At 48.6% G+C, this 19,847-nt stretch overlaps 1 protein-coding gene across 2 annotated transcripts in view; it reads right to left on the minus strand.

Moving 5' to 3' along the window:
* SLC27A4 (solute carrier family 27 member 4) overlaps positions 1 to 19,847 on the minus strand; it is a 216,662-nt gene that overhangs the window by 24,181 nt on the left and 172,634 nt on the right. For both annotated transcript variants that reach the window (XM_069236970.1, XM_069236971.1), the window contains exon 11: positions 14,929 to 15,093. In XM_069236970.1, coding sequence (XP_069093071.1) covers positions 14,929 to 15,093 — 165 coding nt within the window. The remainder of the gene's footprint in view (positions 1 to 14,928; positions 15,094 to 19,847) is intronic.

Genomic DNA, 19,847 nt, shown 5'->3' on the forward strand with positions numbered 1-19,847 from the left:
AAAGATAAAATGGTGAATTTTCAATACAACACGCCGGTCATTTACAGGATAGACAAGTTTATTAACTGTAATACTAAATTTGTCGTTTACTGTTTGATCTGTATCTGCAATTTCATTTACGTGGGAAGCACCATTCGACCACTTAAGGAGAGACTACAAGAACACATCAGAGCCATTAGTAACAATAATGTCAACTACCCCTTTGCGGTGCATTACAATTCAAACCATGGACAGCGGGAAGTCTTAGGCATTAACGCACATGGTATTGATGTGGTGAATCCACTACCCAGAGGTGGCAACAGGACTCTCGTGCTAAGACGTTTGGAAAGCAGTTGGGTTATTAGACTCAGAGCGGTGGAGGAGGGCATTAACATTGACAAGGACCCGCACACTTTTCTACAATACACCTATCCCACTCTCTACGTATATGATCTATATGGTGGTATAATCCACATTTGTAAGTTTTTTTCCTTGCACTGTGACACAGCAAGTCTATTGTGCTCACAACATATGAAAACTGTGCAATTTGTGACAACTTACTGTTACTGTATCACTTAGCTTGAGATTTACATATTTGTATTTACGTATAAGATGAGTGAATGGCGTTTATTCGGCTTACCGACGCCTCTGGCACGGTTTTATGATCCAATTTTGGGTAAGAACACATCCTTTTGCCTAACGACCAGCACTTGCTCCAGTTTTTATTCACTGCACTAAGTACAACTTGGGCCTTTACAAATGTTGACACACGCAGTTATGTTCAGCAATTTCCTTTTGCTGGATTACATACGCGCTGCGTTTAATTTTATTATTCGAGCACTTCTGATTCCATTGACGGGTGGATTGACGTGAGGCAAACTTGGCGGTAATACTATCTTTATCGTCCAATGCTTTTCAGCACTAAACTAGTCCTGATATTTACATTCCCTGATCGGCCTTTGTATTTGACATTTATTTGTTTTGACGCCCGTCCTGTTATACAGGCTTGCGCCGCAATTTTGGTGTTATTAACTTTTTTTTTTTCTTTCTTTTTTTTAAATCTGCCATCGATGTTTCCTTATGGCCAGTTTTACTAATTAGATGACAGTTATGTATTCATGCTAGTTTTACGTGGTCCTATTTTGCTCACCACTGTCTTCACTGCCTTAGTTTGGCCCTACACGGTTACCTTTGTACTTTACCTTTGTGTGGCACCTGTCTACTAGTGACTCGGGGTAGGCCGGGCTGTGGTGGGGCAACACCTTTAGCCACCAGAGCCTGAGTTGCACTTGTTCCTTCAGGACCCTCATAGCAATATCCAGAGATTCCCATGTAGCTTTTCTTGCTTCAATGCTTGGAAACTTGCTAACGTCATCAAATTCTACGGATAGCAAGTCGGATGATTTTAGACTCTGCAGTGCGTTAATGGCTGTTACTAGCCACAGTATATTTCCCCTATTTAAGATGCCACCTCGACCTTTGGACTTCCATCCAGTGCTCATTTCAGCCTGTCCCTGCGGTGAAGTGGACATACTTGTTTGGAGAGGGTTCAACTGGGCACTGATGGACTCAGCGTGGCAGGCTGGATTGAACAGCCGTTGGATACTGGGTCAGGCTGTGTGACTCCAGTTGATGGCGGTGTCGATGACGCCACTGGGTTTATTTCAGTTGACAGCGGTGCTACATGTACTTAAACTTTTAATGATGGAGTGCTGTTTGATCCAGCAGCCCCCTTTAGAGCACAGTCTGCAACTGATGAAAGCCTCAGAGCCACGTTGCCAGGGGATGAGTTGCCAAAACCCCGCGAGGGGACTGCCTCGCCGGACAGGGATGGTTGGCTGCACCTGATGCGGGCAGGTGCAAGCAACAAAACACCAAGACCTGGGGTCCCAACTGCAAGATTAGTTTACCTTGGGTTCTACATGTCTGAATCAACCATGATGATGTTGTGTGCTAGGAGGTCTGCTTGTGAGGGTGACATCTCGAAAGGACAGATATTTCCTGCAGTGCTGTGCACCATGGATGCCCATGTTGGAGAGATGAGAATGAGTATCATGGATGTTTGTCTCAACTTCCTCACTACATACGGGAACAGAGGGAGTGGAGATAAAGCCTAAGTAAATACCGATAAATTCATACATAATGCATGTGCGATGGACTGTGGGTGAAGGTGAATCTTGGGCATTTTGCATTTTCTGCAGAGGTGACAAATTGACAATGGGCATCCCCACTCTTTGATGTTTGTTTGAAATACTTGGGGGTTCTTCTCTGATTCATGTACTTGTTGATGCACCCTGCTCAGTCAGCCCACAAAGTTGGTGTCCACCCCTAGCAGATGTTCCGCTGACACTAAGATCTGGTGGTCACTGGGGTAGTGTCGTACAGATTGTGCCAACACTGACATCAGAGAAGAGCGAGTGCCTCCTTGTTTCTGAATATAGTACTTTGCAGTCATGTCTATTCTCACCAGGACCTTGTAAAATGCTTTTGGTACCAACTGGATTTCCATCAGTTCCAAGAAATTGATAGGCATTTTCTATTTCTGCATCTAGGTGGCTTGAACCTTCAAGATGTCGAAAATACGCCCCAGACGTGTATGTGGTTGTCACATGCAGCTGAGGCTCTGAAAAGTGTCTGCCAAGAAACAAGTTCGTGCAGTTCCACCATTTGATGCTGTGCCCAACTCTGAGCTTCAACAACGCTAGGTCTTCCAGTGACCCATCGCTTGTGACCTTGCCTGGCCAAGCGCTCCTGTAAAGGATGCATGTACAGATGAGCATGTACAACTATTGCAATACACAGGGCCATCCGCCCGAAGAATTTCAAGATCTTTCTTACTTTTGATGGACCTGACATCTGATAAACCTAACGTAGCTGGTGGAAAGCAGCACTCTCTATTGGCTGCTGTAGGCGTCACCTGTAACTGGATTTAGTAGTGCTCCGAAGGTGGGAGGGCTGGATTTGTCGTGGACACAGATGCAATTCTTTGGCACTGATTGTGGAACTTAGATGGTGTGCCACCCTGCTGTTTGAGTGTGTGTGAGGTATTGCTGATAACCCCTGTTCTTCAGCAGCCAAATGTCCAGACGTGGATAGACAGGTGCAGACTAACAATGTGCATTTGCTAAACACCTTGGGGATGTTGTGAACCTGAAAGGTGGAACCTGGAGCTAGTAGAGTTGTCCACTTACAACAAGCTGAGGTAGTGATGATGCAGAAGTAGGCGTCCCTGAGGTCGAGGGCGGCCACTTGAGAATCTGTGTAGAGCAGCGGAATGATGTCCTGCAGGGTGGTCATATTGAAGTTTTCAACCAGTCTGTAAAGGTTTAACGGCCTGAGCCCTAGGATAGGTTCTTGGGAGTACACCCCTTGACCGCTTTGGTGCTAAGGCACAGACACCTTTGAAGAGAAATACTTGCACCTCGTCTAGCAAAAGGCTCAGATGTTCCCAGCTGACAATGGGGCAGTGAAGTGGGATTATTGGTGGTGTGAGATCCTTGCTGTACAATGGACAGAACCCACTTGTCTGATGCTATTTCCTCCCACTGTGGAAGTAATGATCCATGTCTTTCCCCGGCAGGTGTTGTGTGAACTTCCAGTCCAAACAATTGTTTACCATCAAAGGAAGTAGCGATGATGAGTTACTGCACCTCAGGAGGTACACCGGACACCCGCAGCCAAGCATGTCTTCGGAGGATGACACTTGTTCTTCTCTCCCTGGAAACAGGATCCCCTGCATTTAAAATGCAACAAATGCTGGCAAGCGAGATAAATGTCCCCTCACTGATGAACTGCCACATCTATGATATACCTCAGAGAGGAAGAGGAACATTACAAGTTGCTCCATCTCCTCCCCATACTCAGTGAGAATACGTTCCAAAAATGGCTATGCGCCACTGTGTTGCTACACCACCTGCCCCATGCTTCCGAGCTGCATCTCTCGTGCCAATTTGTTTATCAGTTTCACCATTTCCAGTTTCCAGTTGCCTGTGCAAAAGCCCTCTTTTATCAATTCTTAGTGTAACCAATCCAGCCTTGGCAACTCCTTGAAGATTTGCACCATCATACCTTTCAGCGTGGGAAGTGGCTATGGTCTGCATGAGGAAACCCCCTCCTCTATTAGGTGCAGTTTCATCTTCCGGTGTCTGCTGCCCTCCGGACTCCATCGTCGTGGCTGTGGCGTCATCTGGAGATGCAGCCTTCACTGGGTGGAGCTCAACGCTGCCATCCTCTTGAGGCTCTACTGTATCATGGCAGGGCTCCTGTGATCCTCTGGGTCTGGGTCAGTAAGTGTGGAGTGAGGTGGGGTGGGTGGAAGCTGTGGTCACTGCGGTGGCGGGGCGGGACAGCCAGAACCCAAGGAACAGGAGCGCTTTCTTCCTGCTGGTTCCTACTTTGGTATCAGGAACTAGTGCAATTCCCGAGACGGGCTTTTCAGAAGTCAGACTCCTGTTCTTCTGAGGCATTGTGTCTGGCTCATGTGGTAAGCTAAGATCTTGCGGACTGAGGATGAACGTACATTTTCTTTCACCTGATCTCAGGCTGTTCTAGAAGCTCAATGACCGGTGTTGTGTCAGTTGGTGTCAAGGCTGGCGCTGAAATATGCTTCAATAAAGATTTTGCGGGTGATGCCAAAAACACCTCAGGGATGAAGAGGAGTCTCTCGACCTTGAGGCTCAGGGCATGTGGCTCAAATCTTCTCCAGAGCTGAAGCAGGCTCTTGGTGCCGAGCAGGCTCAGGGACAGTGGCCTGAGAAGACTTTCGAGACCTCTTTGGATAATATTGGGGCTTGAAGCCGGTCTCTCTCTGGAGTGGTGCTTGTTGTTGGTTCAGTACTCAGTTGTGGGTGGATCCCAGAGAGCTGATCCTTGGAAGGCAAGTGAAGTGCCTGGATCACCAGCACTCTGTGTCCTAAGTACATGCTTGACTGCTACCCCTGAAGACAGTTTTTCCTCCTCTTCTGAGATTTATGAGGACTTTGGGCCTGATTTAGATCTTGGCGGATGGAATACTCTGTCACAAACATGACTGGTATGCCGTATGCCGTACGATGAGCACCATAGGACAAAATGGGATCGCAATAAAGCGGACCGGATATCTGTCACGTCTGCGTCGGAGTAGTCCCCTCCTCCAAGATCCAAATCAGGACCTTTGCTCTGGCGGGAATGCTGGGATGCTAAACTGGACTTCTTCCCCCCTCCACCCCCCACCCGAGTCGCTTCCTTCGATGTTCTCAGGTTCAAACACGAGCACAGGCTGCATCCTGTAGTGAGCCCACCGATGCTGCCTGTATTTGTTGCTGTTTGATTTTGAAGGCCTTGGAGTCCAAGGAGCTTGCTTCCTTGTGGTTTCTGGAGACGCACATGTTGCAAACCAGAAGATGGCAATATCACAGGAACTTGTGGATACATTCTGGGCAGAAGTGGACGGACGTGTTTTCCAAGTCCCCTTCACAGATATTCTCATATGACGTGAAGCGGAGAGATGCGCTCGGGGACAGGCCGAATTCGAGCCGTCTCCAGGAGAAAGCTGTAGAAAGGCAATTCTGGTTACTGGAGTTTACATTTGTGTTGGTTCTAGTTAGACTGTCCCAAAGCTCCAAAAGGGGTTGAACCTGATGGCAGAATAAAACAAACTGAGGTGTAGGTGGAGCCTATTCTGGTGCATTGTGGGTAACTGGGAGGAGGCACAAGCTTTCCCAGGACCGAAAACTTCAAAGAACGCAGAGACTGTGACACACCGCACTGCATGCGATAAACATTTCTCCCGTATAGTCCGTTTTATCTGTAGCGCTTGGTCGCAGCAAAGAAACCGCAAGAAGGATCAGGCTACTTTCTCTACCTACTGCAGCCGGTGCCTCTAGTAATGCACCGTAGAGGTGAGTGCGAGTACAGACTGGACGCCGGGATCACCATGTACTGAGGGATCACCATGTACTGAGTACAGACTGGACGCCGGGATCACCATGTGCTGAGTACAGACTGGACACCGGCATCACCATGTACTGAGTACAGACTGGACACCGGCATCACCATGTACTGAGTACAGACTGGACAGATCACCATGTACTGAGTACAGACTGGACAGATCACCATGTACTGAGTACAGACTGGACACCGGGATCACCATGTACAGAGTACAGACTGGACACCGGGATCACCATGTACTGAGTACAGACTGGACACCGGGATCACCATGTACAGAGTACAAACTGGACACAGGGATCACCATGTACTGAGTACAGACTGGACAGATCACCATGTACTGAGTACAGACTGGACAGATCACCATGTACTGAATACAGACTGGACACCGGGATCACCATGTACAGAGTACAGACTGGACAGCGGGATCACCATGTACTGAGTACAGACTGGACACCGGGATCACCATGTACTGAGTACAGACTGGACACCGGGATCACCATGTACAGAGTACAAACTGGACATAGGGATCACCATGTACTGAGTACAGACTGGACAGATCACCATGTACTGAGTACAGGCTGGACATTGGGATCACCATGTACAGAGTACAGACTGGACGCCGGAATTACCATGTACTGAGTACAGACTGGACACAGGGATCACCATGTACTGAGTACAGACTGGACAGATCACCATGTACTGAGTACAGGCTGGACATTGGGATCACCATGTACAGAGTACAGACTGGACTCCGGGATTACCATGTACTGAGTACAGACTGGACACAGGGATCACCATGTACTGACGGATCACCATGTACTGAGTACAGACTTGACCCTGGGATCACCATGTGATGAGTACAGACTGGACATTGGGATCACCATGTACTGAGTACAGACTTGACCCTGGGATCACCATGTGATGAGTACAGACTGGACACTAGGATCACCATGTATTGAGTACAGACTGGACACCGGGATCACCATGTACAGAGTACAGACTGGACACCGGGATCACCATGTACAGAGTACAGACTGGACACCGGGATCACCATGTACTGAGTACAGACTGGACAGATCATCATGTACTGAGTACAAACTGGACATTGGGATCACCATGTGATGAGTACAGACTTGACCCTGGGATCACCATGTGATGAGTACAGACTGGACATTGGGATCACCATGTACTGAGTACAGACTTGACCCTGGGATCACCATGTGATGAGTACAGACTGAACACTAGGATCACCATGTACTGAGTACAGACTGGACACCGGGATCACCATGTACAGAGTACAGACTGGACACCGGGATCACCATGTACTGAGTACAGACTGGACAGATCATCATGTACTGAGTACAGACTGGACATTGGGATCACCATGTACAGAGTACAGACTGGACATTGGGATCACCATGTGCTGAGTACAGACTGGACACTAGGATCACCATGTGCTGAGTACAGACTGGACACTAGGATCACCATGTACTGAGTACAGACTGGACAGATCACCATGTACTGAGTACAGACTGGACACCGGGATCACCATGTGCTGAGTACAGACTGGACACCGGGATCACCATGTGCTGAGTACAGACTGGACGCCGGGATCACCATGTACTGAGTACAGACTGGACACCGGGATCACCATGTACTGAGTACAGACTGGACAGATCACCATGTACTGAGCACAGACTGGACACCGGGATCACCATGTGCGGAGTACAGACTGGACACTAGGATCACCATGTGCTGAGTACAGACTGGACACTGGGATCATTATGTACTGAGTACAGACTGGACACCGGGATCACCATGTGCTGAGTACAGACTGGACAGATCACCATGTACTGAGTACAGACTGGACATTGGGATCACCATGTACAGAGTACAGACTGGACATTGGGATCACCATGTACAGAGTACAGACTGGACATTGGGATCACCATGTACAGAGTACAGACTGGACACTGGGATCACCATGTACAGAGTACAGACTGGACATTGGCATCACCATGTACAGAGTACAGACTGGACATTGGCATCACCATGTACAGAGTACAGACTGGACACCGGGATCACCATGTGCTGAGTACAGACTGGACACCGGGATCACCATGTGCTGAGTACAGACTGGACACCAGGATCACCATGTACTGAGCACAGACTGGACACCGGGATCACCATGTGCTGAGTACAGACTGGACACTAGGATCACCATGTGCTGAGTACAGACTGGACACTAGGATCACCATGTGCTGAGTACAGACTGGACACCGAGATCACCATGTGCTGAGTACAGACTGGACACTAGGATCACCATGTACTGAGTACAGAGTACAGACTGGACACCAGGATCACCATGTACTGAGTACAGACTGGACACTAGGATCACCATGTACTGAGTACAGAGTACAGACTGGACACCAGGATCACCATGTACTGAGTACAGACTGGACACTAGGATCACCATGTACTGAGTACAGAGTACAGACTGGACACCAGGATCACCATGTACTAAGAACAGACTGGACACTAGGATCACCATGTACTGAGGGATCACCATGTACTGAGTACAGACTGGACACTGGGATAACCATGTACTGAGTACAGACTGGACACCGGGATCACCATGTACTGAGTACAGAGTACAGACTGGACACCAGGATCACCATGTACTGAGTACAGACTGGACACCAGGATCACCATGTACTGAGTACAGACTGGACACTAGGATCACCATGTACTGAGTACAGAGTACAGACTGGACACCAGGATCACCATGTACTGAGTACAGACTGGACACTAGGATCACCATGTACTGAGTACAGAGTACAGACTGGACACCAGGATCACCATGTACTAAGAACAGACTGGACACTAGGATCACCATGTACTGAGGGATCACCATGTACTGAGTACAGACTGGACACTGGGATAACCATGTACTGAGTACAGACTGGACACCGGGATCACCATGTACTGAGTACAGAGTACAGACTGGACACCAGGATCACCATGTACTGAGTACAGACTGGACACTAGGATCACCATGTACTGAGTACAGAGTACAGACTGGACACCAGGATCACCATGTACTGAGTACAGAGTACAGACTGGACACCAGGATCACCATGTACTGAGTACAGACTGGACACTAGGATCACCATGTACTGAGTACAGAGTACAGACTGGACACCAGGATCACCATGTACTGAGTACAGACTGGACACTAGGATCACCATGTACTGAGTACAGAGTACAGACTGGACACCAGGATCACCATGTACTAAGAACAGACTGGACACTAGGATCACCATGTACTGAGGGATCACCATGTACTGAGTACAGACTGGACACTGGGATAACCATGTACTGAGTACAGACTGGACACCGGGATCACCATGTACTGAGTACAGAGTACAGACTGGACACCAGGATCACCATGTACTGAGTACAGAGTACAGACTGGACACCAGGATCACCATGTACTGAGTACAGACTGGACACCAGGATCACCATGTACTGAGTACAGAGTACAGACTGGACACCAGGATCACCATGTACTGAGTACAGACTGGACACTAGGATCACCATGTACTGAGTACAGAGTACAGAGTACAGACTGGACACCAGGATCACCATGTACTAAGAACAGACTGGACACTAGGATCACCATGTACTGAGGGATCACCATGTACTGAGTACAGACTGGACACTGGGATAACCATGTACTGAGTACAGACTGGACACCGGGATCACCATGTACTGAGTACAGACTGGACGGACAGATCACCATGTACTGAGCACAGACTGGACACCGGGATCACCATGTGCTGAGTACAGACTGGACACTGGGATCACCATGTGCTGAGTACAGACTGGACACCGGGATCACCATGTGCTGAGTACAGACTGGACAGATCACCATGTACTGAGTACAGACTGGACATTGGGATCACCATGTACAGAGTACAGACTGGACACTGGGATCACCATGTACAGAGTACAGACTGGACACTGGGATCACCATGTACAGAGTACAGACTGGACATTAGCATCACCATGTACAGAGTACAGACTGGACACCGGGATCACCATGTACTGAGTACAGACTGGACACCGGGATCACCATGTACTGAGTACAGACTGGACAGATCACCATGTACTGAGCACAGACTGGACACCGGGATCACCATGTGCTGAGTACAGACTGGACACCGGGATCACCATGTACTGAGGGATCACCATGTACTGAGTACAGACTTGACACTGGGATCACCATGTGCTGAGTACAGACTGGACACCGGGATCACCATGTGCTGAGTACAGACTGGACACCGGGATCACCATGTACTGAGGGATCACCATGTACTGAGTACAGACTTGACCCTGGGATCACCATGTGATGAGTACAGACTGGACACTAGGATCACCATGTACTGAGTACAGACTGGACACCGGGATCACCATGTACTGAGTACAGACTGGACACCGGGATCACCATGTACTGAGTACAGACTGGACAGATCACCATGTACTGAGTACAGACTGGACACTAGGATCACCATGTGCTGAGTACAGACTGGACACCGAGATCACCATGTGCTGAGTACAGACTGGACACTAGGATCACCATGTACTGAGTACAGAGTACAGACTGGACACCAGGATCACCATGTGCTGAGTACAGACTGGACACTAGGATCACCATGTACTGAGTACAGAGTACAGACTGGACACCAGGATCACCATGTACTGAGTACAGACTGGACACTAGGATCACCATGTACTGAGTACAGAGTACAGACTGGACACCAGGATCACCATGTACTAAGAACAGACTGGACACTAGGATCACCATGTACAGAGTACAGACTGGACACTGGGATCACCATGTACAGAGTACAGACTGGACACTGGGATCACCATGTACAGAGTACAGACTGGACATTGGCATCACCATGTACAGAGTACAGACTGGACATTGGGATCACCATGTACTGAGTACAGACTGGACAGATCACCATGTACAGAGTACAGACTGGACATTGGGATCACCATGTACTGAGTACAGACTGGACAGATCACCATGTACTGAGTACAGACTGGACATTGGGATCACCATGTACTGAGTACAGACTGGACGCCGGGATTACCATGTACTGAGTACAGACTGGACACCGGGATCACCATGTACTGAGTACAGACTGGACAGATCACCATGTACTGAGTACAGACTGGACATTGGGATCACCATGTACAGAGTACAGACTGGACATTGGGATCACCATGTACTGAGTACAGACTGGACAGATCACCATGTACTGAGTACAGACTGGACACCGGGATCACCATGTGCTGAGTACAGACTGGACGCCGGGATTACCATGTACTGAGTACAGACTGGACACCGGGATCACCATGTACTGAGTACAGACTGGACAGATCACCATGTACTGAGTACAGACTGGACATTGGGATCACCATGTACAGAGTACAGACTGGACACTGGGATCACCATGTACAGAGTACAGACTGGACACTGGGATCACCATGTACAGAGTACAGACTGGACATTGGCATCACCATGTACAGAGTACAGACTGGACATTGGCATCACCATGTACTGAGTACAGACTGGACAGATCACCATGTACTGAGTACAGACTGGACATTGGGATCACCATGTACTGAGTACAGACTGGACAGATCACCATGTACTGAGTACAGACTGGACACCGGGATCACCATGTACTGAGTACAGACTGGACGCCGGGATTACCATGTACTGAGTACAGACTGGACGCCGGGATTACCATGTACTGAGTACAGACTGGACACCAGGATCACCATGTACTGAGTACAGACTGGACAGATCACCATGTACTGAGCACAGACTGGACACCGGGATCACCATGTGCTGAGTACAGACTGGACACTAGGATCACCATGTGCTGAGTACAGACTGGACACTGGGATCACCATGTACTGAGTACAGACTGGACACCGGGATCACCATGTGCTGAGTACAGACTGTACAGATCACCATGTACTGAGTACAGACTGGACATTGGGATCACCATGTACAGAGTACAGACTGGACATTGGGATCACCATGTACAGAGTACAGACTGGACACTGGGATCACCATGTACTGAGTACAGACTGGACACCGGGAGCACATGATCCAGTCTGTACTCAGTACATGGTGATCCTAGTGTCCAGTCTGTACTCAGTACATGGTGATCCCTCAGTACATGCTGAGGAAAGAACCTTTCTATGATCAACGGCATTTACACTTTAATCCAAAACAAACCGAAGACTTTCATTTTCTATATGTATTTTCACTACAACACACTTCTTATTCAGCCTGAAACCCATGTCCTCAGTCATGGGCTCCTTTCCGACATCTGCTGACCAGGTGTGGCAATGCTAGCCCATTGCTTGTGCACCAACCACACCACCCCCGGCTTTAAGAAGCCGAGCTTCAGTCAGTTGTCACCCATCCATCGCTAAATGGTCAGGGACATTCTGTACACGGGAGGGAAATGGTGAAACCGGCCACATCAGAGGGGTGAAATATCCAAAGGAATTAAGCTGGTGCCTGGATGGGAATGTGCCTTGCACACTAAGCGGGCATGTACCCCTGCCCAGGGTGCCCAACTGCACGTGAAACTTGTATTTTGACCCTAGCGCCACGCTAGCAGAACCCTAGGCCGGTTCCTGACAATGCATGGCCCAGGACCTGTCCTGTCACCTGGAGGGATCACCTGGAGGGACGCACCAAGCATGTCTCACACTAGGCAATGGACTGCGGTCCCTGCCTCGGGTACATCAGTGAACCCTGTTTTCTAAATCTACATTGCACTCCAGCCTTTTTCTCGGTGTCGTGAGAGCAGTCTACTAACCCATCTCATGTAAAGTTGGTATGTTATGTGAAACCCAGAACCTTGTGCTGATGTACCACATGCCCGCTGAGTGCGTGTCTATGTGAACTGAGTGTGCAGTTCACGTCTGGCAGTAGGACTCCGTGTGCTCTGCGATGAGTGCTGAGGCCAGAGGGATCCACACTGGATGACTGTGGTTTAACAAGAACCATGATGAAGAGTGAGGAGAGCTTCTCCATGCAGCTGACATGGAACACCTGCATTGCTACAGCCGGCGACCCAGACACAGAAATGAGGAGAATGGAGGCACAGCTGTCTTTAGAAATCCCATGAGAGGTAAATGTTGGGGACAAGGGTTGTGGTTGAGGTTCCTGTTGTTCAAGTCAAGGAGGTTTCTAGGTAGGACCTTCCCTTTTGTCATGTTCCGATTACTGCGTCAGCAAGGCGACGGCAGCCAGGTGCAGAAACTCACACTTCATTGTATGAATGTTTTGGTGTCTCCAGTTTGGAGCCAGTCCCACCCCTAGCTGCTGTGAAAGGGTACATCGCAAAAAGAGTGTCTGGAGAGCAGCTTGGAAATTACATTTGAGAGAAAACCACCCCAAACCGGTTCTGAAGCTTCAAACTGTGGATTCACATTCCACGTCCAGAAAATGTGTATACAAGTAGGATCCAAACCACCCCGCTTGGTTATAGTTCCAAGACCTTCATGACCAAGGAAGGGAGTGATCCTCAAATCTGAGGATGTCGGTGTGACCAGGACAGGTCTCTGCCTTTCTGCCCCTCTCCTAGAGGTGAGAGAACATCAACTAAAGTCTACAACTTGTTGGAGATGAGGGTCTGCTTCAGTGCCTAGAAGCCTGCCTCCCTGCCGGTTCACAGAAGGAAGGAGATTGCCTAGCCCTGCAGGAACAGAGACGGTCCTGGAGAAGAAGTCCAGCCTGTTCTTGGTGTGGGGCAACTAGAAGTAGCTGATTGTCAAGAGAGAACGAAGCTGGTCCTGACCCAAAGTCTACGTGATTTCCTGGTCTCACATTCTACGTCCCACAATCAGCTGCACATAAAATGTATTCGCCAAGTTGTCCCTGTGCAGCTATCTGTTCCCTCCATCAAACGAGAGGCAGCCGGAGCTGCTGCAACCTGAGCTGCCCACCTAAGCAAAGCTACTGCACTGGCTCCGGGGGCCAAACTGCCAACGATGAGCACCAGCCTCCAGGACTGCAACTGCTGAACATAAACGTCCATCTGCACCGGCCACCAGGGCAGCAAACGCCAAAGGCAAGCGCCTGCCTGTGTTGGATGGAAGCCATGACCACCCAAGCCTGCTGAGAACAATGTTGGTGCTGTGTCACTGAAGTGGCTTAGACCACTGTCTGTGCTCTCCCGCCCCGGCACAGAAGCTCCAGATTGTGAAGATGATCGCACCAGTCCATGCCTATGACTCAGTGCTGTTCCTGCATGAACCAAGAGACTGCCTGAATGGAGGGAAACTGTTGCCAGCACAGAATTACTGGCCAAACAACAACTGAACTGGCCCAGGGGCCAGCCTTTGTGGCCATCACTAGTGATCCGCAGTTGGTCCTAGCCTTTGTCATGCCCCATATCTGTGCCTGAGTCATGCAAGCGACAGAGTGGGGCGGTCAGGAGTAGACACCATAGGCCTATCTTCAGGTCACACACGGGGTTACACTACCCTGTGCCACCTTTGGAACATGTAGTATTTAGTAACGCTCTGATGAAAGCACTTTCTTTTCTTTAATAGACTCGCACTGAGCAAGACAACACCTTATTGTGTCTGTTTACTATTTATTGCTGAGCGCTTGCCTCCCACGTGAACCTCCTGACATGCCTGGGTCTGGTCACCATCGCTGCCCCTAGAGTCAAGTGCAGATAAGTGTGTACTTAGGCCACAGCCATAGAAGGACAGACCCGGGACACCAGAAGCAAATGCCCTCAACCACCACAGCTGAGGACCAATAGCCCCTGCCTGCCATACACCCCCCCAAAGAAGCCTTCAATGAATAAAAAGATACTGCCACGTTACTACCAGCGGCCCCAGGAACAAGGCTCGCCGCGAGCAATCAGACGAGTAGGACCTGCTGACTACAACAGAACATGATTTAGTTACCGGGTACTTCCACGCCATAGACCACCACATCAGCCATGTTCAGAATGCGGCTCAGAGTGCCCTCCACCTCTGTTGTCGAAACGTTCTCGCCTTTCCATCGAAACGTGTCCCCAGTGCGGTCTCGAAAATACATGTATCCATACTCGTCCATGGTCAAGACATCCCCTGCGGAAGAAAAAAAAGGATGAGTATGGTCTGCTCTAAGAGCTCTAAGTCCAGGAAATCAATGCAGGTCTCGCACAATCTGCACTGACTACGGGAGCTCTAAGTCCAAGAAATCAATGCAGGTCTCGCACAATCTGCACTCACTACAGGAGCTCTAAGTCCAGGGAATCAATGCATGTCTCCCACAATCTGCAATGACTACTGGAGCTATAAGTCCAGGGTATCAATGCAGGTCTCCCACAATCTGCACTCACTACAGGAGCTGTAAGTCCAGGGAATCAATGCACGTCTCCCACAATCTGCACTCACTACAGGCGCTCTAAGTCCAGGAAATCAATGCAGGTCTCGCACAATCTGCACTCACTACAGGAGCTCTAAGTCCAGGAAATCAATGCAGGTCTCTTACAATCTAGACTGACTACAGGAGCTCTAAGTCCAGGGAATCAATGCAAGTCTCCCACAGTCTGTACTGACTACAGGAGCTCCAAGTCCAGGAAATTAATACAGGTCTCACACAATCTGCACTCACTACAGGAGCTCTAAGTCCAGGAAATCAATGCAGGTCTCGCACAATCTGCACTCACTACAGGAGCTCTAAGTCCAGGAAATCAATGCAGGTCTCGCACAATCTGCATTCACTACAGGAGCTCTAAGTGCAGGAAATCAATGCAGGTCTCGCACAATCTGCACTCACTACAGGAGCTCTAAGTCCAGGAAATCAATGCAGGTCTCACAGAATCTGCACTCACTAAAGGAGCTCTAAGTCCAGGGAATCAATGTAGGTCTCTTACAATCTGCACTGACTACAGGAGCTCTAAGTCCAGGAAATCAATGCAGGTCTCTTACAATCTAGACTGCCTACAGGAGCTCTAAGTCCAGGGAATCAATGCAAGTCTCCCACAGTCTGTACTGACTACAGGAGCTCCAAGTCCAGGAAATCAATGCAGGTCTCGCACAATCTGCACTCACTACAGGAGCTCTAAGTCCAGGAAATCAATGCAGGTCTCACACAATCTGCACTCACTACAGGAGCTGTAAGTCCAGGGAATCAATGCACGTCTCCCACAGTCTGGACTTACTACAGGAGCTCTAAGTCCAGGAAATCAATGCAGGTCTCACACAATCTACACTACTAAGTCAAGGAAATCAATGCAGGTCTCACACAATCTAGACTGCCTACAGGAGCTATAAGTCCAGGAAATCAAAGCAAGTCTCCCACAGTCTGTACTGACTACAGGAGCTCCAAGTCCAGGAAATTAATACAGGTCTCACACAATCTGCACTCACTACAGGAGCTCTAAGTCCAGGAAATCAATGTAGGTCTCTTACAATCTGCACTGACTACAGGAGCTCTAAGTCCAGGAAATCAATGCAGGTCTCATACAATCTAGACTGCCTACAGGAGCTCTAAGACCAGGGAATCAATGCAAGTCTCCCACAGTCTGTACTGCCTACAGGAGCTCCAAGTCCAGGAAATTAATAAAGGTCTTACACAATCTGCACTCACTAAAGGAGCTCTAAGTCCAGGAAATCAATGCAGGTCTCGCACAATCTGCACTCACTGCAGGAGCTCTAAGTCCAGGAAATCAATGCAGGTCTCACACAATCTGCACTCACTACAGGAGCTCTAAGTCCAAGAAATCAATGCAGGTCTCACACAATCTGCACTCACTACAGGACCTCTAAGTCCAGGGAATCAATACAGGTCTCTTACAATCTGCACTGACTACAGGAGCTCTAAATCCAGGGAATCAATGCAGGTCTCCCACAGTCTGTACTGACTACAGGAGCTCCAAGTCCAGGAAATTAATACAGGTCTCACACAATCTGCACTCACTACAGGAGCTCTAAGTCCAAGAAATCAATGCATGTCTCGCACAATCTGCACTCACTACAGGAGCTCTAAGTCCAGGGAATCAATGCATGTCTCCCACAATCTGCAATGACTACTGGAGCTATAAGTCCAGGGTATCAATGCAGGTCTCACACAATCTGCACTCACTACAGGGTCTCTAAATCCAGGAAATCAATGCAGGTCTCGCACAATCTGCACTCACTACAGGAGCTCTAAGTCCAGGAAATCAATGCAGGTCTCTTACAATCTAGACTGACTACAGGAGCTTTAAGTCCAGGGAATCAATGCAAGTCTCCCACAGTCTGTACTGACTACAGGAGCTCCAAGTCCAGGAAATTAATACAGGTCTCACACAATCTGCACTCAATACAGGAGCTCTAAGTCCAGGAAATCAATGCAGGTCTCGCACAATCTACACTCACTACAGGAGCTCTAAGTCCAGGAAATCAATGCAGGTCTCACACAATCTGCAATGACTACTGGAGCTATAAGTCGAGGGTATCAATGCAGGTCTCACACAATCTGCACTCACTACAGGGTCTCTAAATCCAGGAAATCAATGCAGGTCTCGCACAATCTGCACTCACTACAGGAGCTCTAAGTCCAGGAAATCAATGCAGGTCTCGCACAATCTGCATTCACTACAGGAGCTCTAAGTGCAGGAAATCAATGCAGGTCTCGCACAATCTGCACTCACTACAGGAGCTCTAAGTCCAGGAAATCAATGCAGGTCTCACAGAATCTGCACTCACTAAAGGAGCTCTAAGTCCAGGGAATCAATGTAGGTCTCTTACAATCTGCACTGACTACAGGAGCTCTAAATCCAGGAAATCAATGCAGGTCTCTTACAATCTAGACTGCCTACAGGAGCTCTAAGTCCAGGGAATCAATGCAAGTCTCCCACAGTCTGTACTGACTACAGGAGCTCCAAGTCCAGGAAATCAATGCAGGTCTCGCACAATCTGCACTCACTACAGGAGCTCTAAGTCCAGGAAATCAATGCAGGTCTCACACAATCTGCACTCACTACAGGAGCTGTAAGTCCAGGGAATCAATGCACGTCTCCCACAGTCTGGACTTACTACAGGAGCTCTAAGTCCAGGAAATCAATGCAGGTCTCACACAATCTGCACTACTAAGTCAAGGAAATCAATGCAGGTCTCACACAATCTGCACTCACTACAGGAGCTATAAGTCCAGGAAATCAAAGCAGGTCTTGCACAATCTGCACTGACTACAGGAGCTCTAAGTTCAGGGAATCAATGCAGGTCTCCCACAGTCTGTACTGACTACAGGAGCTCTAAGTCCAGGAAATCATTGCAGGTCTCCCACAGTCTGTACTGACTACAGGAGCTCTAAATCCAGGGAATCAATGCAGGTCTCCCACAGTCTGTACTGACTACAGGAGCTCCAAGTCCAGGAAATTAATACAGGTCTCACACAATCTGCACTCACTGCAGGAGCTCTAAGTCCAAGAAATCAATGCAGGTCTCGCACAATCTGCACTCACTACAGGAGCTCTAAGTCCAGGGAATCAATGCATGTCTCCCACAATCTGCAATGACTACTGGAGCTATAAATCCAGGGTATCAATGCAGGTCTCACACAATCTGCACTCACTACAGGGTCTCTAAATCCAGGAAATCAATGCAGGTCTTGCACAATCTGCACTCACTACATGAGCTCTAAGTCCAGGAAATCAATGCAGGTCTCTTACAATCTAGACTGACTACAGGAGCTTTAAGTCCAGGGAATCAATGCAAGTCTCCCACAGTCTGTACTGACTACAGGAGCTCCAAGTCCAGGAAATTAATACAGGTCTCACACAATCTGCACTCACTACAGGAGCTCTAAGTCCAGGAAATCAATGCAGGTCTCGCACAATCTACACTCACTACAGGAGCTCTAAGTCCAGGGAATCAATGCAGGTCTCACACAATCTGCAATGACTACTGGAGCTATAAGTCGAGGGTATCAATGCAGGTCTCACACAATCTGCACTACTAAGTCAAGGAAATCAATGCAGGTCTTGCACAATCTGCACTCACTACAGGAGCTCTAAGTCCAGGAAATCAATGCAGGTCTCTTACAATCTAGACTGACTACAGGAGCTTTAAGTCCAGGGAATCAATGCAAGTCTCCCACAGTCTGTACTGACTACAGGAGCTCCAAGTCCAGGAAATTAATACAGGTCTCACACAATCTGCACTCAATACAGGAGCTCTAAGTCCAGGAAATCAATGCAGGTCTCGCACAATCTACACTCACTACAGGAGCTCTAAGTCCAGGAAATCAATGCAGGTCTCACACAATCTGCAATGACTACTGGAGCTATAAGTCGAGGGTATCAATGCAGGTCTCACACAATCTGCACTCACTACAGGGTCTCTAAATCCAGGAAATCAATGCAGGTCTCGCACAATCTGCACTCACTACAGGAGCTCTAAGTGCAGGAAATCAATGCAGGTCTCGCACAATCTGCACTCACTACAGGAGCTCTAAGTCCAGGAAATCAATGCAGGTCTCACAGAATCTGCACTCACTAAAGGAGCTCTAAGTCCAGGGAATCAATGTAGGTCTCTTACAATCTGCACTGACTACAGGAGCTCTAAGTCCAGGAAATCAATGCAGGTCTCGCACAATCTGCACTCACTACAGGAGCTCTAAGTCCAGGAAATCAATGCAGGTCTCACACAATCTGCACTCACTACAGGAGCTGTAAGTCCAGGGAATCAATGCACGTCTCCCACAGTCTGGACTTACTACAGGAGCTCTAAGTCCAGGAAATCAATGCAGGTCTCACACAATCTGCACTACTAAGTCAAGGAAATCAATGCAGGTCTCACACAATCTGCACTCACTACAGGAGCTATAAGTCCAGGAAATCAAAGCAGGTCTT

This window comes from Pleurodeles waltl, chromosome 6, assembly GCF_031143425.1.
Source record: "Pleurodeles waltl isolate 20211129_DDA chromosome 6, aPleWal1.hap1.20221129, whole genome shotgun sequence".
NCBI lineage: Eukaryota > Metazoa > Chordata > Amphibia > Caudata > Salamandridae > Pleurodeles > Pleurodeles waltl.